The sequence below is a fragment of the Nematolebias whitei genome, chromosome 22 (genome assembly GCF_014905685.2).
Source record: "Nematolebias whitei isolate Nwh7 chromosome 22, NemWhi1, whole genome shotgun sequence".
In the NCBI taxonomy this organism is placed as follows: domain Eukaryota; kingdom Metazoa; phylum Chordata; class Actinopteri; order Cyprinodontiformes; family Rivulidae; genus Nematolebias; species Nematolebias whitei.
The window spans coordinates 7530554-7555391 of record NC_056519.1 but is presented as its reverse complement, the minus strand read 5'-3'; the positions used below and the strand labels follow the sequence as shown (position 1 = coordinate 7555391).

At 40.9% G+C, this 24838-nt stretch overlaps 1 protein-coding gene across 4 annotated transcripts in view; it reads left to right on the top strand.

Annotated features, from left to right (window-relative positions):
- Positions 1 to 24838, top strand: part of cald1a (caldesmon 1a) — a gene marked incomplete at its 3' end in the record, with an annotated part of 82419 nt that overhangs the window by 46237 nt on the left and 11344 nt on the right. For 2 of the 4 annotated variants that reach the window (XM_037695996.1, XM_037695997.1), the window contains 8 exon segments: positions 235 to 320; positions 11711 to 11848; positions 13350 to 13716; positions 13799 to 13831; positions 13916 to 14026; positions 16826 to 16938; positions 19153 to 19417; positions 20372 to 20509. In XM_037695996.1, coding sequence (XP_037551924.1) covers positions 244 to 320; positions 11711 to 11848; positions 13350 to 13716; positions 13799 to 13831; positions 13916 to 14026; positions 16826 to 16938; positions 19153 to 19417; positions 20372 to 20509 — 1242 coding nt within the window. In that variant the 5' untranslated portion in view covers positions 235 to 243. 4 annotated transcript variants of the gene reach the window in all.

The following is a 24838-nucleotide window of genomic DNA, read 5'->3' as shown; positions in this document are numbered from 1 at the left end:
TTAAAGACTTTTACAGTATGTCAAGAGTACTGAATGGGTTAAAAAATATTGTTAGTTATAAGAAATAGTTGTTGCTGATGTAGAAACAAGATTACATAAGATGGGTGTTAAAACATCAATTATTTTAAGTGTCTGGTCAAAACTTTTCCTTCTACGTCACTGAAAAATGTATTCTCCTCCCACTTGTTTAAGGAAATCGAGTCCATTAACACGTCTCTGTTTGGCGTCCCACAGGGCTCAATCATGGACGATTTGGACTTTGAGCGGCGCCGGGAGCTGAGGAGGCAGAAGCGGGAGGAGATGCGCCTTGAGGCTGAACGGTGAGACGTGTTCGCTTGACTTTAATTCACACGTTCAGATTGCTTCCAAGGCTTTTCTCTCTCAAAGGACAACATGTTTAGACGCCAAGCACTCCTTTGAAGAAATGCATATCGCCTGCCACCTTTGGTGCTGGAGTTTTAAGTTTAAGATTTTTCTAATCCTGAGATTACCCTTACATCAAACTCGGCATGGAACATTAAATGACTCCTTAGTTTATCTCCACTATACTGAACTTTTTTTTACTCGGGGAAACACCTTTTTTATTTGGAGCAACTGGCCTTGGTCTTCATGAACACCCGCTTGTGTTTATTAAAACTAATTACCTGAGTAAAACATTGACGCGGTCGACAAAGTTTAAACATTTATCCGTTTGTTTTTCCCGACCGATGATGTAACCGACTCTAATAAAAGGCTTCTAAGCAGAACGTGACCTTGTCCGGTTATCTGCATCCACATCGTAGGAGTGAGGAGGCTTTTGTGCATCAACACTAACGTTCTCGCATTAAAAAATCCCTTTTGACTTTTTTTGATTAGTCCACTTGGCGAGGTTACCGCTAAATCAATTTGCAGAAAAGATCTCAAGTTTAATCAGTTTCTTCCACTGAATCAAAGAGGGTTCAGAAGGCCTCAGTATCAGGGAAAGAAAATTGGAACCAGGGAGTCGGGGCATGATTGAACACTAAAGGTCATCACGTGGCGTATCAGATTTCTTATCGAGCCTTTTTTTCTCCTCTTTACGCCCGTTCTGAGGAAGCCAGTACTTACTGAGTGATGTTTTTTAAAAGACCCTTCCTCCTCCCAGCTTGGCATGAGCATCCGAGGCTGCATGCTCAGCATTAACAACCAGAGCGACGTCTTTAAATGTCAGCATGGCTCTATGGCGTCCTGAAATATCTCAGGAACCACTGAGCGTATTTTATGGATGTACATGTACAACTGATTTATTTCTGAAGCCAACCTAATTTAAAATGGCTGCCTTACAAAACACGAAGCTTTGGTTTTATATTTAGATGAGTCATCCATAACATAATGTAAGCTCTAACGATACACCTTACTTCACGGGACGGAGCATAACCCTCTGTTTTTATTGGGCAAAATGGCTATAACTCCCACCTCCCCCCGACCTGTTGTGATGTATTAATTAGCCCTGTACGAGTAAAGGACCAAACACGAGTCATGATAAGTATAAATGTTAAAAAATTCAAGGAAACCAAATAATTGCTAACAAATTGGAAGAGAAATCAGTTTCACAAAGGTCACTTGCCTTGGTAGGGTGCTCATCTCTTTGGTGATTTTTGTTGACGGGATGGCGACGAAGCCGTGTTGCGCTCTACTTTAGTGCCGTCAGTTTCCAATGTGGGGGAAGTGCATGAGAGAAATGGAACACTAAGTCTTTAGCTTTTTAGCTAGCAAGTCTGTATTGCACGCCGCTAGCTTAACACTAGCTTAGTGCTACGTCAGTTCTGGTAGTTGTTAACTGAAGGGGAAACACTGGAAATTTGGCGTAAAGTGCCCACTTCTAATTAGTTGTGTAACAGTGCAGTAGTTGTAGCATCACGGTTTGCTTTGTATGAAAACTAGTTAATAAGAGAATCTGGAAAAACAAAAACGAGCAAATGACTTGAAGTAAATGGTTTCATGTTCGACCATGAAAACTTTTTACTGCTAAGTAGGGCTGGGCCGTATCATATCATTCACGATAATACTGGTAAAAAAAAAAAATGCTTGCCTGGGAAAATAAAATATGATATGCTAATTTTGTGACGTAAATGCGTCTGTGTTCCCCCTACAGTGAGGCACCCCGTTAACAGAACGGAGCACGACAAACTACCGAACCGAACTGTGCAGCGCACCCCCTCCACCTGTCTGTACTGGTGTGACACTAATTAACTGCACGCAATACTAGCTAGCTAAAAAGATACAAACAAACACGCGCAGCTCAGCTGTGACTCTTGAGTTCCACAGTCCATGGACCAAGAACATAGTCAGGTGATCAAAGACAGAGCATCAGAGAAATGAATCATTCCTGCAGGAACAGAGGAAGCTGAAACACCACACGCTTCAGGGTCAGCTGAATTTAATTCAAATCGAAGTTTATTTATAGGCCCACACATTTAAAAACAACCACAGCTGACCAAAGTGCTTCACAAGAATTACATTGTAGCTAAAAACATGATAAAATAAATAAAATTGAGTTTAATAAAAATAAAATTGTAATAAAATTTACAGTAAAATACCAATAAAATACTCGTATAGCTCATTTAAAGGCAACATATATTTTGTTGTAGGTTACATTTATGCTCAACAAATCTTAAGCTTTAATTTTATTTAGTTATTTTGGGAAACTGCACCTGCACTTTAGTTTTTGTGGTGGATTTTGTTGATCCATATTTTGTGCAAACTTTTTCCATCTAAATAACAGAAGGATCATTTTTATTTTTTAATTTTTTTTTATACTTTGAGACTGAATACTTTATTAAAGTAATTGCAGTAAAATTTGCAGTAAATTAATTGGTTTTTTTTTTAGTTTTTATATATTACTGCAAAGCAACATGTTAAGTTTGTCAAATGAATATCTATAATTTCTGGGGGTTTTTTTTTTTTGTTATATCACAAAATTTATCGTTATCGTCAGAATACTCTGAAATATCACGATATTATATTTGAACCATATCGCTCACCTCTACTGCTAAGCAAATTTTATTTCTTACCTCTTCATTTCCTCACTGTAAGTAAAGCTTTGCAGCGTTTGAGGACATACACTGTCAGTTCCTTGAATTATTTATACATCTTATTGTTTAGGTAATGTTGAGAAGATTGAATTTATCCGATCTTAAAGGCGATAAAGAAGTAAGAACAAAAATTAAAGTTTTAAGTTCATGCACGACTGTTTGTTTTAAGCAGTCGTGATTTCATTTGGCAGACGACACGATTCTCCTGTTATAGGTTTAAAAAAATGACATCTACGTATTACGTTAAAGCCATATCTACACGCCTCCGAGTCCAAATCTCATGTCCGCTTGGTTTTAATGTAACCGAACGAGCTGAGAGAGGCGCGCGGGATGCGAGGCCGTATAAAAACAGCTGTAGGAATGTTAAATTCCTGCCTATTACAAGTGTTTACTGGCCGAGTCTCCATGAGCGGTTTCCTCCATGCTGGGACACCACTAGTGTGTGTGTTTGTGATTCTGTGTGTGATTACTTTATTACGTCTCATGTGGTGTGTCTAATAATGTGGAAACTGGGTGTTTGTGTGGTATACGTGAGCATTTGTGCCCGAAGTAAGGGGTTAGTGCTCGAAGTTTCCTTCAGTTGCTGTTTCAGATCAGAACTCCAAGCATTCCTTAAAGGAATGCATATCACCCGCCACTTTTCAGCCCTAGGTGCAGTTCTATTAAAAATTACGCTGAGCCGCGAGTGCCCGGAGGACTTTGATTTTAGTTTAAGCTGCGTTCAATAAAGCCACAAAAGCTTTCTCACACTCTCGTGATCTTTTCAATTCCCAAATCAATGGTGCTCATCAGCGCTGCAATTTGTTTTTCTTCGCTGAAACATGGTCAGACAAGAATGTTTAGAGAGCAAGAAAGGGCAGAAACTTTTTGTTTCCGTCACCTCAGCAATCAGTTCTGGCTAAATGGCTATATTGTGACCGTCACACTGCATATACGTTTTAAAAATAGTTGTAATTCTTAAAGTTGTGCACTTATAATTAAGTTTATAATCCTGATTTTGGCCCCTCGTAAACCATTACACCGTTACAGGAACAGTTTGGATTTTTCTTTGGTTTTATCAGTAGCAGTCAAATGATGCTAGTACTTCTTTCAGGAATGCATATGACCCGATGCATTGCACACCATATTTTTACATAAAGATCTTTTGAAATCTCTTCAAGAATATGTGATGGGAAACATTCTCGGCTACATCCGCACAAATTTTCAGCTTGATATTTTGAAATTTGGCTGTTTTATCACTTTTTTTTTCTTTTTTTTTATTAAGGTCTATTAGCTTTTGCAGTCGTTTGATGGCATGGCATCCAGCTATTATTTTTCTGAATTCAAATTTGTTCACTGATTCACAATATATTTGCCTAATAGACTGGCTATACTCTTAACAGTCTTTTTTTTTTTTTTTTACATCAGTCACAGAACACAAAGTATTTAAGAAAAAAATACACACGTTATCCTTGTGGCTAGGCTAATGGTTAGCATAACAAGAGCTCTCTTGTTTTGATTTTTGCGCCTAAAAAATTTTACTTAAAGATGTCATACCAGTATGAAAGAACGCTACATTTGCTAAAATTATACCTCTACATGTGTTGAACACAGACATGTAAATGTTGGTGTTCTGATGCTGATGAATCTGTCAGTCTAGCAGGCGGCTAAATGAAAAGCTAAATGTAGTAAAAGTCCAGCTAAATGTTAAGTGTAGCTAACGGCTAGCTAAAAGTTAAATGTCATATAGGCATGCTAAGAACTAAAAGTTGCAAAAGACTAGCTAGAAGTTAAATTTAGCCAACTACTAACTAAAAGTTGAATTTAGCCAAAGACTAGCTAAAAGTTAAATTTAGCTTTAAAAAACTAGCTAAAAGTTAAATTTAGCTAAAGGCTAGCTGACTGTTAAATTTAGCCAAAGGCTAGAGATTAGCTAAAAGTTAAATTCAGCAAAATGCCAACTAAAAGTTAAATGTAGTATAGGCATGCCAAGAACACAAGTAGCAAAAGACTAGCGAAAAGTTAAATTTATCAAAAGACTAGTTACAATTTAAATTTAGCCAGTCTAGTTAAAAGTTAAATTTTGCTAAAAATCTAGCTAAAAGTTAAATTTGGCCAAAAGCTAGCTAAAAATTAAATTTGGCAAAAGGCTATCAGATTAGCTGAAAGTCAGATTTAGCCAAAAGCTAGCTAAAAGTTAAATTCAACTTCTAGCTAAAAGTTACATTTAGCCAAAAGCTAGCTAAATGTTAAACTCATAAAAGTAGTCAAAAGTTATATCTGTTCCTCAGACTGAAGAAGTCTTCTGGATGAAATATGAAATGTTTCAACAAAGAAGAACCCATCCAGAGGATCTGACTCAACCTTGTTAGAATGGAAAAAGTTAGCTAAAAGTAGCAAAAGGCTAGCCAAAAACTGAAATAGCTAGACTGACGTGTGAAATACCATCTCACAGCTAAATATTGAACAAGATTACTGTTCCTATCTACATTTCCTAGAGTTGTTTACCCTAGGTTATTTGTTGATGCTGATGTTGTTGTTAGCTTTTTTTAACCAAAGTTGGCTGTTTCTAACCTGTGCTAAACTAGCATGGTGCTTGTTGTAGCCTTATGTTTGTTTTTGTTTTACAAATGTGCAGCGCTTGTTTTAGCAATGCTGAACTCTTGTTGTGTTTTTTTGCTTTTGCTTTTAGTTTATGAAAGTAGTTTAAATTATATCATTTGATACGTTTGTATTATTTAACTCAATCTTGGTGTTTAAAATGGATTTATGTGCATGTTTAGAGGAATTTTTTGTCATTTCCCTTTAACTATTTCCTCGCCTGTTTCCTGGTGTTCCTATCTTTCTCTCCGTCTATGAGTTTTATGGTGTTCTTCTTGTCTATCAAATTTCCTTCTGTCCCTCTCGTCTTCCTCTTCCTCCATCTACAAGCCTCTTTTCTCTCTTCCTCTTTTTTCCCTTCATCCTCCTATTCCTCCCCTCCCTCTTCATTCTTTACTTTTCTGCTGGTGCTTTGTGTTGGAGACCAGGAAGGTCTGAGGAAATGACACCCATCCCTCGTGAATGAGTCCATGTCTGACAGCCCCCACCCACCTTGAGTGAATGGACTGTTCTCAACATGATCTGGTTCTGTGTTGGTTCTGACAGGAACACACAGATATTGAAGCTGACTGGGATTTAAAGGTAGTTTTAAGTGAAATGGACCACGTCAGCCTGAGAAGATCTGAAGTCTCGTATCGCTCCGTTACTGGTTGTGTCCTGTGTTTGTGTGCCTGTAACAAATATCTCATCAGTGAATGGATTTCAATGAACCTTTCAGGAGGTCGTCACCGTGTTGACATCTACAACTGATTAACGTTCTGACTCCGCTCTATTCAAGATGGCTTCCGCAGCAAAACAATGTTAGTAGACAAAAATGGCTCCACCTCGGGCGGTTTTGCAGATGCTGAGGTTGTGTATCCTTGGAGCAGGCCCAGCAGAGTGAGCGGGGGCGGGAGATGGGTAGGGTAGGTCCTGTGGGCCAGCAATAGGGAGGAAAACGAACCCGGGAGGCCAGCGTGGGAATGGGTCAGCATTTCTGACAGCCCAGTCCGATCCTCCACCCCTATCATCGCCCTTGCCTCTGTTCCTCCCTCCCTTCCCTCCATCTCTCTCTCTCTCCGTGCAGCACTGAAGAAGTCTTTTCTCATGGGCTACCCCCCCCCTCCCCCCCTCAAAAAAAATGTTTTCGCTGACATTACTGAGATATTTTTCAGCAAAGAAAATATTTGGACATTTTTCTCCCTAATAAGCCTGATGCTTTGTCTGGATTCAGTTGTCGAGGGGTGTTGAATCCTGTTTAATATTAAAGGCCTAGCGTTACCTGAAGTAGCGCACGTCGCCCACCCCCTTTCATGCCAGAAGTTTAAGGACTACTACTAAATCAAACGATCTATATCTGTACTTTGAATTACAGTTTTAGTGTTGGCTAATGTCGATTAGCCATCTTGAATTGAGTTGGCTCCAACAATATATTGATTTTGATCATCTAATGATTACTTCCTGAAAGTTGCATTAAAAATATTCAATAGTTAAGAGATATTTCACCAACAGACATACAAAAATGGATCTGCCGAACCACATACAGTGATTATAAACTGTTCTAAAGCTCATGCAAGTGCATACCAAACAATTATCTTTTAGAGTTGTACAGAAATGTTAAATATCCATTTTCTCTGTCAGATTATTGTTTCTTTCTTTACCTTCTGTATTTAGTTACCAAGAAACGCTCATCTGTTGCACACAGGAGAAACTCCGAGCTGGAGCTTTAACCGTGGCTGCACATCATTTTGTACAGGAAAAGTTGAGCGCGATCAAATCAACAGATTAGTCGTTTTTCCATTATTGCTCACACCCTTTCCTTCCCGTTTTTCATTTCCCGCTTCTCCTTTTTATCCCTGCTCCCCGATCCGCTCGCTCCTTCTCCTGCCCCGGTCCTCCTGCCTCCACCTCATATTTCTGTCAGTATGCTGATAGAGTTTGGGGGGCCTCGGTAAGGAAGGGGATATTAAATCAGGGCTTCTCTCGTGGTGTGCATGTGTGTCTCCAGTCGAGCCAGTGATTGGCAGGAACACTAATTCAGCTTTTAGGAGTTTGTTCTTCTCTCCTGCTGGGGAATCTTTAACCCTGAGATCGGCGGCGGCGGCGTCAGCGCCATCGAGGACTCTTTTGTTCCATTTTTAGCTCGTGTCGTTCCCTGTTTCTCATGACACGCCGTGCCGTTTCTGGGACGTATCAGTCCTCCGGGAGTTATAGCAGTTGTTTCATTGCCTTTTTTATTTTTTTTTTTTCCCAACTTCAAAAATGTTGCCATGGCAATTTAAGTGAGGGTTAATGTGTTTTTGCAGACGTCTGATGAGATGTGGTAACATACAGCTTTACTTTAAAAAGTCCGTGTTGCAAATTTAAGTGTTCACTGAATATCTCCTACGACAGTAATGATAACATTTAAAAGTTGAAGCATTATACTGTATATTTTGTATGTTTTATACTGTAATGTTACACCGCATGCACCAAGGTCCATCTTAAGGTAAAATCTCACAGAGCTGGATGTTAGACTCAAAAATCCAAGAAATGGAACAGATTTTTAGTTGCAGTCTCACTAAATGTTATGCGCAACACTTTTTGAGCTGATAGTTTTTGTAGTTCATGGCCTGTTTTTGTACGTAGGACTTGTAAAACTTTATTCTATACCGTTCACATTATTTACCATATTGGTGGCTGGCCCATGCCGAGGTTTGAGGTTTGAGACACCTGGGACAAAATTGGGAATGGTTCAAGAGGAGTCTGTCGCCTGGGACAAAATTGGGAAGTGTTTGAGGCCCTTGAGACAAAATTCAGATGGGTTTGCAAAATGTAGGACAAAACTGAAAATGGTTTGCAACACATCAGACACCTGGGACAAAATTGAGAATGGTTTGAGATGCCTAAGACAACATTTTGATGGGTTTGCGAAACATAGGACAAAAATGAAAAGGATTTAAGACCTGGATCAAAATTGGGAAGGGTTTTAAACACCTGAGACAAAATTTTGCTGGGTTTGTGTAACAGGACAAAATTGAAAAGTGTTTAAGACACATCGGACACCTGGGACAAAATTAAGAAGGGTTTGAGACACCTGAGACCGAATTTTGATGGGTTTGCAAAACGTAAAACAAATTAGTAAAGGGTTTAAGACACATTGAACACCTGGAACAAAATTAAGAAGGGTTTGAGACATATGAGACAAAATGTCTATGGGTTTGTGAAACATAGGACAAGATTGAAAAGGATTTAATATACGTTGTACACCTGGGACAAAATTGGGAAAGGTTTGAGTCACCTGAGATAAAATGAGGAAGGGTTTGAGACACTTGGGACAACTCTACAACATCAGTAAGAGGAAGAAAAAACTGTCTATTGTTTGAACATGTTTGAAATTTATGACAAACTGCAAGCCTTTAACTCCTGAGGAAATTGCAAACCTTGCCAACATTTGCCAATATTTTGGAGAATCCCTCTTGTTTGCCAACTAGTCACCAAGAGTTGCAGCTCAGCTGATATGTGAAGGGAAAATCTAATAACTATTGGATAATTTGAAGTGTCCAGTTGCTCAACCCTAATCTCAATCTGGATTTTTCTGTTTTACCCTTCGGTTTTGATTTCTTCAAGCTCCATCTGTCCAGTTTTCTAAACCAAAACTGATCTGAACTAAGCAGGCACATGTGAAGCGTTGCATGACGTCACTGATTTCACCGTCCCATTGGTCCGGCTTGGGCGTTAGCACATTGATCTGTTCTGTTATGACAACGTCCCACATCTGAGAGAGAAGCTAGAGTCACAGGCAGGAAAAGAAACGAAAACTGGGGAGAAATTTTTTTTTTTTTTTAAGTTCACAATCTGCCTAACCTCACATAAACGAGAGCAGCTTCAGCTCCGCTCGCCGCACATGTTGCAATTAACATGCATCAACAGCATGCTTGGCTGGCCGGCCTCAAAGGCTGTGAGCTGAGGTAGCTGGGCGTGTGGCGAGCAGAAAGGGGGTGGAGGTCAGCCGAGGGCAACCCTGGTGAAGCGTGGAGCTCGGTTCATAAATGTCAGCTGGACAGAAAACTTGTTTCACTACATGATTTATTACTGTAAATACAAATTTATTCAACCTTTATTCACACAGGTTAGTCTCATTGAGCCTCGAGGCCTCATTTACAAGAGACAAAACAAAAAACTCGAGCACAGATCGGCTCAAAAGCTTCGTAGTGTTTAAACCCAGCAAAAAGGCAAAATAAAGTGTGATAAAGGCTCTGTCTGTTAGCAAAATATTTAATGAACCACTGCACAGATTTTGCTGAACCTTTCAGAAAATGTTGGATGCACATCCATTGTTTATTGTACACCTGTCGAAAGCCGTTTTATTATGGTATGTTATTGATGCACAATGTGTCATCACTTGATAGTGTCACAAATCAAGGTCGACAAGGTCGTTGCCATAGATTGATGTATAATAGTTTGTCGAGGGACGTATGCGTCATATGTTTTGCTCTTGTTAATATTTGGAGTCAACCTGATTCAAAATGGCGGCCGCAGCCAACTAACCTTAAAAAAATAATAAATGGTGGTAATTTTGTCATTTTTACACATATTGGACTAAAATTTGGTGTGGCGTTAAACAAAGATTGATCCTCAACACATATTCTGAGCGTTAACGGATTAAACTAAATCTTTTTTGTCTTTACCTATTTAGAGTCAACCGTCTTGCTTGTTGGCTAAACCTAACCCTCCAACAACAAAGTCCGTGCTCAATAATCCAGGTACACAATCCAACATTTTTCAGTCATGTCATCTGGACAGTTTCTTTTTTTGTGCTGAAACGTTTCGCCTCCGGTCCAGAAGGCTTCATCAGTCAAGGAAACACAACAAAACTGATTCTTCCCCCAACAGCTTACTCCAAAGTGGAACAAACCAGTTCTGCTTGTGATAAGATGGTCTCTTTGGTATGCCCTCGCCTCCATTGCCGGCCCTCTTCCTTGTTGACTAACCCTCCAACCTTTTTACATGTTCTCTCTGTATAAGTGTGCTTTTTAGTTGGGTACTTCAGTTCCCTCCCACATTAAATACTGGTTGGCTCCTAGTCAGAATTTCAGGACGTAATCGTTGGTTTCACATTTGGAACTAATTAACCTTTTGGAGTCGGTCTAATATAAGATGGCCGCCACAGTGAATTGTCATTAGCAAATGTATCAGTTTTATTGATATTGAGCTAAAATTTAAAGAGGTAAATGATCGCCATCCTGTTCTTCGTGGTTTTAATTTAGTTTTTTTCACTACAGCTTTGTTAAAGTCTGAGCGTGGCGCAGTTGAGTTATTTTTTTTTTAATCTTGACATCTAATTCTGAAACCAGATGTTTGTTTTGTCTCATGTATGCTCGACCAGTGACACATTACGAACATAAAAACAGATTTGAAAATTTTACACTAAAGTCCATTTTTGAATTTTGTAGTCGCCCCCCCTTTAAATTAAATTTTCGTACATTTTTCTTTCCGTTAACAATGGTCTTCTCAGTCGTCCAAACGCTAGATTAGAGGTTCAATCCTTCTTTTATCAGTCGCTGATTCGAACATCTGCAGGCTGGCTCGTTCCACTCGTGTCAGCACAAAATAGGAGTTTTCACTGAACGGAATATTTCATTTAAGGTTGTTCACTTGAAATTAGATGAGCTGAATTTAACGTGGTGTTAAACTCCTGAAGGAACGATAAATTTTCTGTCATAACTTGGACCAGATTGGGACGAGGCAGAAACTCTTTCATTTCTGTCTCTTATCCTCAGCCAAGCTCCAGACCGACTTTTTATCAGCGTTTGAAAACTGCAGCCACGATAAGAAGTATTAGTTGTCTCACAGCTGACAGGTCAGCTTGATAAGAGAAAGAAGGGGGGACCAAAAAAAAAAAACCGAAGCCCAAAGCAAATCCATCAGCTCTGGTCACTGTGGTGATTACAGTCCAATCATTCACTTTGAAGTTCCCAAACTTCAAAGTGTGTGAGGGTGTTCATGTATGGCTTCGAAGGTTAATTGAGGATGAGTAGAGAACGGTTAAAAGTTGCTTTTGAAAATAAATTAAAAAAAACATTCATCTGTCTTTTGACTTTCCATCTTTCCTTCAGGATGCTGAAGAATGACGACGATGAAGAGGAGGCTGCTCGCGAGAAGAGGCGCAGGGCGCGCCAGGAGAGGCTGAAGAACAGGGAGAACGAGGAGCCCAGCAGCCAACCGGAGAGCCTGGTCGTGACCAACAGCCACAGGTGACACTCGGACAACAGTAATCTCTTGTTTGCGCCAGGACTCCTCCTATGTAGCCACGTCGTTGTAATGGATGATGGGTGAGGTTTAGCATAGTCTTGCTGAAATATGCGAGGCTTTCCCCGATAAAGACGCGGTCTGGATAAGAACATGTGCTAAAATAATTTCCCATTGACTGGACTTTTAAGAAACAACAAGGTTTCTGTCTACAATAGAACGTATTTGGTGGAACGAAAGTAATTTGGCCAGTCGATAAAGACGATATAACAATCTTTCCCATGGACGAAGGAAACTCATCTACGTTATAACTAGTCCTTCTAATGTTGGACACCGTTAGTTCTGAGGTAAGTCTTGTTATCTGCCAACGATATAATGTGCTGTGCAAATTCAACTTGATTTCACAAAAATAATAATCCTGCGTGTCATAATCCGTTACCTTTTCCAACATATTATCTGTAATGGAAAGCTCGTCAGCATGTAATGCTAACCAAGATGTCAGCTAACATCAGTGAATTGTGCATTAACGTTAGCCTGCGATATCACTCGGTTCAGTGCAACTGTCTGTCCGATAAAAATGCGTCATTGTAATGAGAGAAATTAAAACAAACGTAACGTTGGTGCCAATGAAACGCAACAACGGGCGCTAGGTTTGTCACCTTTTTCATCCCTTCTGCGTTTGCAGGTATGATACTGAAAGCCGCCCATGCTAGAGGCACTAATGCACCCCCATACTATCAGAGAGGCAGGCTTTTAACTGTGCACTGGGTTATCCCTGTCTTCTCTACAACAGGTGGTGGCATTCATGGCGTCCAAAAATAATTGTCCACAAAATGTTTCTTCAGTTCATTTAAAGCAGCTTTGACCCAAAGAGGACTACAGCTTTTGTGGGGGTGTGTTCACATATGGCCTTTTTTTTTGCATGATAGAGCTTTAACCAGTGTTGGTGGATGGCACTGATGATTTGCGGCATGTTCCTGAGCCCAAGCAGCGATGTCCAGAACAGAATCGGACCCATTTTTATTGCAGTGGCCCCTGAGGATCTGAAGATCACATCCACTACAATATTTACTTTGTCTTGTCCCTTGAGCTCAGATTTCTACAGATTCTTGAAATATTTGAGTTTATTATGAGCCGAAGATGATGGGATATTCAGCGTTGGTAGAAGATGTTGCACTACTTGTAGACAGACGGCGACCCTCTGCCCGTTTTTACTTCTAATAAAATTGTTCTCAAAAATGTCTCCTTAAATTCCAGTCTTCTAGCTGACCTGTTGCCAATTAACCCAATTAGTCGCTAAATGCTCCTCCAGGTCTTCTTCTTCTTTCACTTTAAGTTTGTTTTACCCCTCATGTGCCTTTTATTTAGGTTAACATTAGCTGTAACTCAAGTTCTGTATTTGTAGTAACCTTCAAGTTACATAAAAACACAAATAATGTAAAAGTACGGGTTGATCTGCACCTTTAAATTTGTTTAAAGTGTTGTTTGCTTTTCTTCCTTCTTTAGTATGACGGAGTCCGTGTCTGTGAGCAGTTCCTACGGAGGCGTCGGAGACGATGAGGACCAGGCCCTGCTGGACCGCATGGCCAAACGGGAGGAGAGGCGGCAGAGACGCATGAAGGAGGCGCTGGAGAGGCAGAGGCAGCCGGACCCCATGGAGGGCACAGAGAAAAACGACACAGAGGAGGAGAGGCCCTCCTGGCGCCGTTACCGCGACAACGTGGACGAAGAGGAAAAGACGATGGCGAACAGCCTGAAGAGAGAAGAGCCGAAAGAGGAAGAAGAGGTTGTTTCGGAGACGGGAGAGGAAAAGAGGGAGGAGGAAGCTGAAGTTGAGGAAAACGAACCGAGAAGATCTAACCTAAGAGAACAGGTTAGCTTTACTCGCTCTTCGTTTATTAAAGCTTTTAAATTGCACCTGAAAGGAGCTACGAATGTGACGCTTGTTTCTGCAGGCTGAAACCGAGGAGCCTAAAACGCAACAAAAGGTACGAATCTTCCCGTTTAATGCACATCGTCGAGTCAGTCCCAGATCTGTGTTTTCAAAGAACCGCTGTAATCCTTTTCCGTAGGAGCTCGCCGAAGAAGAAACTCGTTCGGTAGTCAGTGAGAGTTCAAATCAGGCCCAGTCAGCAAGCTCAGAGGCCGAGGAGGACGCAGTAGCGTCAGGGGAAGATGAAGAGGTACCTGAGGATGATAATGTAGATAACCCATCAAAGAACAAGCCTGTGTGGCTCAGACATGACTCTGAGGAAGAGTTTGAGGTATCTGAGGATAATGAGGTATCAAACATTCGGTAAGGATTCCAGTAGAGGTGTGATGCACGGCTTTGGAAAGAAAACCGTCTCTCCGGGTAATTTCAGTGTTTTGATTCGTCGTTGAGGAAAAGAAAAAATAAAACAAGCTTTTGATGATATTGTTTACTTGTGGCGGCTTAGTGGGACTAATGCAGATGTAAAAATAAAAATAAAAGGAGCTGGGCGGGCGGGGCACAATTCAGAGAAAACTGCAGAAATTCTCTTCTGTCGAATGGACAGAACAATTCAATACAAAACGAGAATAACACTGACATTCTTTAATAATGTAAGGTTACAAATTTGTGAGAGGAAAAAAAAAACTTTTTCAAGATTAAATCCCTCAATTTACAAGAATAAAGCAATTTTCTTCTATTTTAATGTCAAATTATCAATTTGAGATTAAAAAAAAAAAAAACGGTCCAGGATTCAAATATTAAATATATCTCAAATAAAATAACAGATGTTTATAGGTTAAGTTGTAAATTTACAACTTAATTTCCAGACTAAGATCTCATCCAAGTTTCCAAATTTAGCCCCGCCCACCAGCTTTTTTCCCCATTTCTTTTTTTTTTTTTTTTTTTTTTTTGCGATAACCTGCAGCTGTGTTTTTATTGACTTTATAGAGTTAGACGCTGAAATTACCTGAGCACCTTGTGTCTGCAGTGTGATTTACAGACTGCGCCTACCTTTGACAAGGTGTGGTTGTCGTTTCTAACCATTTCTGCTCCACAGAGTGTTTTCTAGAGCCCGGCCAATATTTTAGGCTGATATTGGCATTTGGGGACATATAGATATCTGTGATAATTGTCTCATTATACGCCGATATAAACACTTCTGAATTTACCTTTTAAATACTGGGAACAAGCCATGTTCTTACTTGCAAAAGGTGTAATTGTACAATGTATCCAGCAGAGGGCGCATGCAGACAACTTTCAAGCCATACCTCTTAGGTTTCACTTTCAGGGCAGCTGATGCACGGAACACTAAATACTGTGTAGCACATTTTGCTGAACAGAGCATGGTATGTTTATTTAACTCATCTGTAAATTTAAAAAATGATTAAAAATCTACAATAATAAATTCTCTTCAATCCTCCAACCCGCATGTCATTAGCTACATGCCTGTCAAGTTAACAAGCTAACGTTTAGATAACCTAGCATAAACTATTGCCTTGTAAAACTTTATCTAGAACAGTAAATCTAACAGAGAATATATCAGTGTTGGCAACGTTATCTTTGTCGTCCTCTGTGAAATGCATCGTTTGTCTGAAATCTTTACTTCCCTGCAAAGAAAACATTTTTTTTGCTGCTGTCAATGCTAATTAGGCCGTCACAATGCATGACTGACTGCTTAAACAATGAACAGGGAAAGACGTTTCTTTAATTTTATGTTTTTGTAACACACTTGATAACTTTATGGTGAATAGTGGAGGATAGAAAATGTGAACGCACGTTAGGAAGACTGTTTCAAGACTTCAAGCGTTAAAACGGGTTTAAAAGTAGCTGTTTTCTTAGGTTCTTTGTGGACAAAGATAAAAAATGTTAAGCCAATATATCTGTTATCAGCAATAGCCTCCCCTCCTAATATCAGCATCGACAAAAGCCAAAATGTCCATATCGGTCGGGCTCTAGTGTTTTCTGTAAGTCTTCCACCTCAGCAGCACGTCACATCTCTATGGCGACACTCCGACTCAAGAACTGAAATCAGATGTAACGTTATGTGCACGGCCAGTCAACATTTTTTTTATTGGTTATGTCTAATTGTAAACAATTAAAGTAATGCTTTGTGGAAACTTGTTGAAGGAATGTATATCTCCCGCCGGTCATGTTATCTAGAGAAATGACAGAGTTACTTTTTGGGACAAACCCTAGAAATAATGTTGTTCATGATGTCAGCAAAGTTTAGCCTAATTTCAATAAAACAGAGTTGTTTTGCTTTTTATTTGTGTACTAGTCTTGTTTAGCTTTAGTGGTCATCTTAAATTGGAACGATTTTGATTTAGATTATCGCCCGTCTTTCTCCTTTTGGCAGCGAGTGATAATAATTTGGATTTGTCAGGATTATTTCTGCTTTTTAACTGTCATTTTATTTCAACTTTAAATAAGCATCTGAAGACTGTGGCAATTGCTTAAAAGGGAAGTTGATAGTTTTTGATGGTATTTTTGTGGATCTGTTTGCTTGTCAATCTTTTCGAGCATAAACTCCATTCTGAGGCTGTTTAAAGAGTCATCTGCAGCTGGTAAGATACTTACTGTTCATATATTTTCTACAGAAGCCCACTTCAAAATAGCCAGACTGTTTTGTTTTAGTGAGCACTTCCATCGTTTTCCTAATTGTTTTTAGTCTTTTTGCTCCAGTTAACTTTTTTATGGGGATTATTTTGCTCCTTCTTGGTCAAGAAACGGAGATTTCCCTCTTATCGGATTAATATCAGTGACTGACTCTGCACATAATGATCTTCATTCATAATACTGAGGTTTAGTGGTTGATGGATTGAAGTTAATTAAAATGTACCAGTGGGATCAGTCTGGAGTGGACGCAATGAGATGTGACTTTCCTTTTCCAGTTTCGACACTCTTTCCTTCACCGTGTTTGGTCACATGATCGCCTTCACACCCTCAAAGCCTCTTCATGGTTTCACCACTTTCCTCACTGCCGACGTTTGTGTTTGTGGTAACGAAACAGGTAAACGAGAGAGGCGGGTTCAAGGAGGACAGGGAGGACCAGTGGAAGCACAATGGAGGGCTGCACGAGGAGGCGGCTCCCAAACAGCACTGGAAACCCGAGAGGGCCCCCAGGTACACACGCGGGTATAGTTCTCACCCAAAACCTGGTCTTAAGAAATGTTCAAGAATGCGTTAATTAATGAAGTCGTTGAATTTAAGCCCCAGTCAGCTGCTTTAAAAATCCAGAATAATAAATGTGGCTCATTTTTGGAGTTTTAATAAAACTCAAAAACCTAAAAAAATCATTTGATGCCAAAACCATTTGGCATCGACCACGCCTGCGCAAAATGAGCCATTTAACAAGCAGGCACGTCTGTGGGCAGCACAGTGTTGTTAGCATGGGTTACATTAAGACCTTCAGCACAAATCCAGAAGTTGAAGGTGGACCGGGTCGATCCCCGGTACAAATTTTAAGACTCAACCTTTCCACATAAACAACAGACTCTGTGCTGGGGGAGTTGACTTGACTTAAAGCCCCCACATCTCTGTTGCACATACTCTGTTTTCAAAATTACAACATGGCAGCGTTTGGAAAGCGGGATCTCGTGGCTTCAGTCCCCAACAACACGAGCAGGCAGGGACACCTGGTCTCTCCGTATAACGTACTTGCCGCCGTACACGTCACATCAGTCCAAATATGTATAAAGTAGAAAAAACCATAAATACGTTGCTTCACTGTAAAAATCGCATCTATTATGCGTCACCGCTGACCATCTGGATACATGGGCCAGTGTTGTGCCAAAAATCGATTGGCTGCAAAATGGCAGCCACAGGAGCATGCACGGAAGAACAAGAATTTAACCCTTAACAACAATTGTTTGTTTGCTCAAAATTACAGCAAAGGTGCGTCTCAGTTTAACTTTTTCTTAATAAATGCACTTTAATGGTCAAATCAGCTGCATTTCACTTGGGTGACGCAGCAAAATGCAGCTGATTTGACGTTTGCTCCAGGAGTTCTGGAGCGAGACGAAAGTGGTTTTGTATGGCAAGCCAAGTGTCTCATTAATAGCTGCTTTTACATATTAATGAGACACTTGGCTTGCCATATTACTCAAGCATCCTCTAGTGGCTGAAAATGGTAGTGCTCGTTGTTGTCCATGTCAGAATGAATGAAAATGTCAGATCTCAGCCAAAAATTGGGTTATAAACATGAGGAAAACAAAACATAAATAAGTCGCAGGACTTGCAAATTTACACAAAAAGGTGCAACGTGTACAGCGAAAAATACAGTATGTGTTAATGGTACCAGTTCAGGGTGCTTCAAAGAGAAAATCTGCATATTTTCTCACAGTTTTGTGTCCTTAGCAGTCGCAGCCCAATGGGACGCAGGCGCGAGTTCTTTTGCTGCGTTTGTACAAATTCAGAACTCACATTTGTTAATGAAGTCAGATCTGAATGTTTCGGTTGTCAAACCTGTCGCTCGTCTGGCTCTGTGACCGGGCTAACTACTGTTAGCGGTCCACGTGGATCCCAGTGGATTTCTGTGCATGTGTTCTTTTAACTGGACAGTGCTTTGTTTGTGGATTGCCGAGACACAAAAAAGAATTGACCTTAGAATGTTTGTTTTGGCCGCTGTCGCACCTTTGCATGCACGAGGCAGCCATGTTGGATTTTTCTGTTCAGGCTGGTCAGGAATCTCCACTTTGCTGAGTCGCCAGTTGATTTTATTCTCTGTAACACAGAAATTCAAACGGTTCGCTCCCTTTTTTATACACATTTCTAATGGATTTCCACTGGTAATGCTGAACATTTGATCTCTCTCCACGTTCCTAAGTGTTCTGGCCAGTTTAAAATTGTATTGCACGCCATCTGAGATGATGAAAATGATTTTTACTGTAAATTTCCTACCTAGGAAAGTAGTTTTAGCTCTGTTAGTAAACAAACCAGATTTATCTGATTTGTCTGTGAGCGTGAGGCGCAGTCTGACATCTGTTTGTCACCGAGACCAAAGCATAAACAAGTTGCCCGAGGCTTTTGCATAATAATTTAAAAGCGGCCCTAAATGTCATTTTCAAGCAAACGGGTTGTGTTTGTCGAGCGCTCGGCTGTAACTGAACAAAAGTGTTTTTCTGTCATGGGTGACCCAAAGTCAATCCTCAGCTTTGAACGCTGCGCTGCCATCTGAGATGAGCGGGAATTTTATCTCGAGCGAAGGCGTTTGTGCGTGTCCTTGTTTTCACCCGCGAGAGAAAACTCCTCAAGTGTGCGCGTTTAAATATTCAGCGGGGATCAAATGTCGAGCTTCGCCCTTCGTCTGTTTTTATTTTTTATTTTTCTGTGTCTCAGCCGTGGCAGTGTGCGTTCCCCCGAGGCGGCGGCGGACGAGCAGGACGAGGACGCTCGGCTGGAGGCAGAGCGCAAGCTGGAGGAGCTGAAGCGCCGCCGCGATGACGCCGAGAGCGAGGAGTTCGAGAGGATGAGGCAGAAGCAGCAGGAGGCCGAGGCCGAGCTGGAGGAGCTGAAGAGGAAGAGGGAGGAGAGGAGGAAGGTTCTGGAGGAGGAAGAGAGGCAGCGCAAGCAGGAGGAGGCGGAAAAGAATGCCAGAGAGGAGGTGATTTCTCCTTTTTCTTCTCTTTACTTTGTTTTTAAAACCACTGCACCACAGCGGCGCCGCTCTCTTATCTCAGCCCGAGTCGCCGTTATCACGACTCTCCGGATCGCCACCTGCACCTCACAACAACCTCACCTCTCTGGATCTCGAACACGATAGCCTCCTCGTTCCTTTGTGTTCCCGTCATCGTTGGTTTCTCCTCCCGCTCGCTCTGAGGCCCCTGCGCTCTCCTCTTTGTTCACGTCGGCTCCGAACGTGGCGGCCCGTCTCTCGCGGTTCTCCCACTCCCGTGTGATGTTAATGAGGCCTGTTGGTGAGTAATTAAAAGATGGCCGTCAGATAAACGGAGACTAATTAACCACGACAAGGAAGGTGGAGATGGCTGACCTGCTGCCAACCACCGCTTCTTGTCTGGTTGTTGTTTTAGCTCTTTTTACTGTTGCTTCTCCGACAACGGGCCCTTTCACCGATGCAGGCGACGGCTGCAAACAAGAATGTTCTCGGTGATTGAACTGGTCGGGAACCCGTCTCTTTGGAGAAACTAAACCAGTTTGAGTTTTATCACCGAGAGGTAAAAGGTGAGCAATGATTGTTTTGAGTAAATGTACAGATTTTAATAAAACTTAAAGAAAGTACGTGTAGAACTGATTACCGTTTGGAGTCGATCCAATTCAAGATGGCCACAGATAATCCGCTAACAGAAACATAGCTATGAGTTTTACAGATGTCCAGCTACAATTTGGTGCAGTCGTAGCTGAGACTCGAATCAGAAGCAAAACTTTACAACTCCGTCATTTCTCCACGAGATGACGTCCGTGTAAAACTGCGGCCGTCAACCTTCCAGGACTTTAGGTAGTTAAAAGTCAAAAGACCGTGCTGGGACACCGATTAATCAACAAACAACTTTTCAAGTCCTTAAGAATCAATAAAACTGATCGGCTCTGCCTCTTTCAGGAGGAGAAGAGGAAGATGAAGGAGGAGATTGAAAAGCGGAGAGCAGAAGCTGCTGAGAAGAGGCAGAAGGCGGAGGACACTCTGGACGGGGAGGGGAAACCGTTCAAGTGTTTCAGCCCTCGTGGTTCCTCCCTGAAGGTAAGTCCACTTGTACAGCCTCTCACCTTTGACCTCTAAACAAATGAGTCTTTAAACGTGAACTTCTGACGAAAGACAATTAATAATAGATATCTTACCTGTTTTAGATCGCTCTTTGAACAACTTCGGTTTGCCTTAAAAAAAAAAAAAAGCCACGATTAGCCATCCATCTAAAAACTGTGTTTATCACATGATTTATTGCAGGAAAAATAGCCAAACTAAAATTTTCAAGAACAACTTTTCCGCAAGTTTTTTTTTATACGCGTGTTCAAAAACGACCCATCAGGAGAAATGAGACTTTCCAGCTTTGTGAGAGGGTTAAGACGTCTCCATCTTCTATTTATCAATAGTCTGGTTGCAGAGGCAGCAGGTCCAGTTTAGCTTTAACTTTTTAAGGTTAAGTGAAGCGTTTTCCAAAACATCCACAGTAAATATCTGTTAACTCCATGTTGATGCAGCATAATGTACGTTTCAGAACTTCCAACGAAAAACAATTTAATTTTTATCTGAACGACAACCATTTAACTGATCATCATCACCAGGGAGTAAAACAAGTGCCATACAAAATAATTGTTTTACAGTATATTTGATGTTATAATTGTAAAACATAGTTAGAATTTAAAGCTCAAGCACTTTTATTTAAGAAAAGGACTGTATTGTTGTGTAAAACACTAAAGCTATTATATATATATTACAAAACTTTTTTATTTTTTATGATGTACGGGTAAATTTTAAGCACCTTTTTCCAAAACAAACATGTAAACACACCGTTTCTAGATAAGTCTTCATCCACACAGGAACAAGGAAAACGAACCAAAACGCTGTAGTAACTGTGCCAGGCCTGTATGTGGCGCTGCAACACTGCTAAGGCCAAAAAAAAAAACAGGAAACAAGGCGTGGAGATGAAAGCTTGAACTCTGGGCGTGAAACAGGAAGAGAAGGACGCCCTCGTGTTGTTTGAGCCAATGGGGTGTGGGTCGTCACAAAAGTACATGGATGGCATTTCATGGCTTTTTTTTTTTTTTTTTTTTTTTTTAACTCCAGAATCTATTTTCATAAAGTATGATTTGGGGGCTTACAAAGCACCATTTAAGTTTAGGACGGCTCCTGAAGGTCTGAATGTTCTTGCTGACCACAAACACTTGTGTATTTTTGTTTGAATTGCTCATAATTTTAAGTTTTTGAATATTTTCATAATTTGACCTTATGTAAATCTGCCATATAATGAGACAAAAAAAATGTATTTACGTTATAAAGGAATTTGGGAAAAACAGGATTTTCATAGAGATTGCTCAAGGATTCAATGTTCTTTATTTGTCATTTGTGGTGGAATGAAATTGTGTACACAGGGTCCCAGTTACATCCAACAATAAAATGTAAAAGAAAAACAGTAATAACATCTAAGATATGAACTAAGAAAAACATAGACTAAATATACACTAAGCACTGATAGCATAAAAACATTATGCCGAACAGCAGCACGAACATGAGTCTGTGTGAGCAAATGAGCATGAATGAACACAGCAACATGAAACAGATCAGCAGCAACGTGATTTTTCACAGTGATTATTCTGGTTAGAGATTCATGAGTCTAACAGCTTCAGGGTAGAAGCTGTTCCTCGGTCTAGTGGTTCTACACTTAACGCTCCTCAACCTCCTTCCTGAGGGGAACGGGGCAAAAAGTGTGTGTGCTGGGTGAGTGGGGTCCTTCATGATGCAGGTAGCCCTCTTCTTGCATCTAGAGGTGTAAATGTCTGTGATGGTGGGGAGGCTGACTCCAACATCTTCTGTGCAGCCTTCACCACTCTCTGCAAAGCTTTTCTTTCTGCAGCTGTGCAGCCTCCATGCCACACGTTGATGCTGGAGCACAGGATGCTCTCCACTGCACACCTGTAGAAGGAGGTGAGGACTGAACTCCACAGTCCAGCTCGTCGCAGCCGCCTGAGGAAGTAGAGTCTCTGAGCTTTCTTGATCAGGCTGGTGGTGTTGTTGCTCCACCTGAGGTTGTCATTCAGGTGCACGCCCAAGTACTTGTAGCTGGAGACCACTTGCACCGCTGGGTTCTGGGTATACTCTCAAAAATATTACTATAATTCTGCAGGAAGTGCCAGAATCCCTAGCTTATGCTGCCACAATTGCACCCATAAATAATCGTAGAACTTTATCCACCTTATTCCTAGGCCCCATGGCGCCTTGCGTTAATTATGGGCACAACTTCCGGCGCGGACCAAAACCGGCATTTGTTTATGTGCGAACGGTACGAGCTAGTTTCTCCAATCGTTGTGGATTTAATCTAAACATGTAGAAACACCACCTGTCAGAGCTCAAACAGGACAAGAATCATACTGCTGCCTGCTGAGGACGAGGGGTGGAGGACGACCTGAAGAAGTGGCTGCAGATTACATCTACTAGCATATTAGCTACTTCATTGATTCGGTTGCTTCTGACAGTGAAGCGATGAACAACCTGAGGCGTGTTAGTATCCACACAGTACTAAGGTCGGTGGTGTTTTGTTAAAAGAGGTGGGACACAATCTTATTTACCTTAAAGCAGACATAGAGCCCAGGCAAAGCCTTACAGTCCTCCATCACTGAGCTTGGCTTCATTTCAGAGAAAATCATAATACTGAAGACGAACAAATACAATAAACCTGTGACCTCCATACACTTCAAATCATGCATTAAACATGTTCTCGTCACTGTTTTCAATCCTTCTGAGGATCCGGCGTCTCCTCTCTGGTGGTTTATTGTAGTCCAGGCACAAAGTAGGATGCAGCTTTTCCTCCGTCGGCCGTTTGTCAACAAAGCGAATTGAGCACACATAGTGTTTTTAGTGGTCTCTTCAAGTTCACATTTTTCAGCCACGTTCTTCTTAATTCCTCATCTGTAGATAGAAGATGGAAACTAAACCACTTCTCACAGGAACTCTTTTTGTTTTTGGTTCTGTGTTCAAAACTCTGTTGTTGTTGCCACTGATTTAGTTTCGTCTGGTTGTTCGTACAGCCATGAACACAACAGGTACCTGAACTCCATGAGGCTATTTTAGTCAACTTTATGGTTGTTAAATTAATATAAATAAAACAAAACCATAGTTTTATCTCTTCAAATAAACCGGTCCGTGCTCTGCTACCATGATTAACCAATGCTTACTGCTACTTCCTGTCTGACAGGAAGTTGTACCCATCATCATTTATACTGTAGAGCCCCCAGGAATAAGGTGGATTAAAAAAAAAAGTTTAATTTGAGGGTGTAGTTGTTTTAAAACGACTGCTCAGACTAGCTGTTAGCTCGTCAGTCTGTTCGGGTCAACTCTTTCTCCAAATAGTGGTCACACAAAAAGCTATCCACAACAGGTAAGATATTGATCGTTCATAATCTTTTTTGCCAAACCCCATTTTCAAAAGACTCAAAGTGCAACTTTAAGCTAAACATATGAACTATTAGAGCTGATTGAGAGCCAGATGAACTTCACGGCCTGTTAAACTTTCTGTTAAACGAGTTATCTTGAGGTTTCTCAGCCCCGAGCACGATCTGATGAACTGAGACAGTGATGTAGAAAGAAGAAGAAAACATTTGACTAACTTGTTAAAACGCCAGAGTAACAAACTCGGAAGCAAATCCGCTCCACTGTACCCCCCCTCCCCCCCGGCTCATAGAACTGTCACTGTGAAGGAATGTTTAATTAACTTGAATGTGAATAAACGTTTCCAGTGTTGCTGAAAGGCAACTCCCACACACTGAAACCCGAGGGGGATTTTCAGCCAGTGGAGAAAATCTAATTAGGGGCATTTAGTCGTATTACCCAGCTGGTCCAGTGAGACCCCAGTCTAAAGGTTTGGCTCTGATTCTGAGCTCTGATCAAACCAGAATCTTGGACTTTTTGTTGACTGTGGTTTATTTTGTAAATAATCCTTAAACGCAATTTTCCATTTGACGGATTCAGCCTTACTTTGGCATCCTGTTCACTGTAGGTACTGCTGCGCAAGTGTGTGCGTGTGCTCATCTGTGTCTGCGGTGTGTCATGTATCACAAATTACTGTTTTTGAAGTTTCAGACCTTTTGCTTTGTGTGTGTGTGTGTGAGATTGTTGAATTGTGTGTTATTTCACACACAATTCAACAACTGTGTTAAGTGTTAAGCTTATAGACCAGAAGCGCGCCATGGAAGACTTGAGTGTTTGTCAGCAAAAATAAATAAATCCTGATAACCAGCTCAACATCTGTACAAATGGCTGCAGCTCAAACAATTTACACATATTGAGATAAAGTTTGGTGTGGTAGTAGCTGAAAGTCATCCTGAACATATACTCTGACTGCTAACAAATCACACA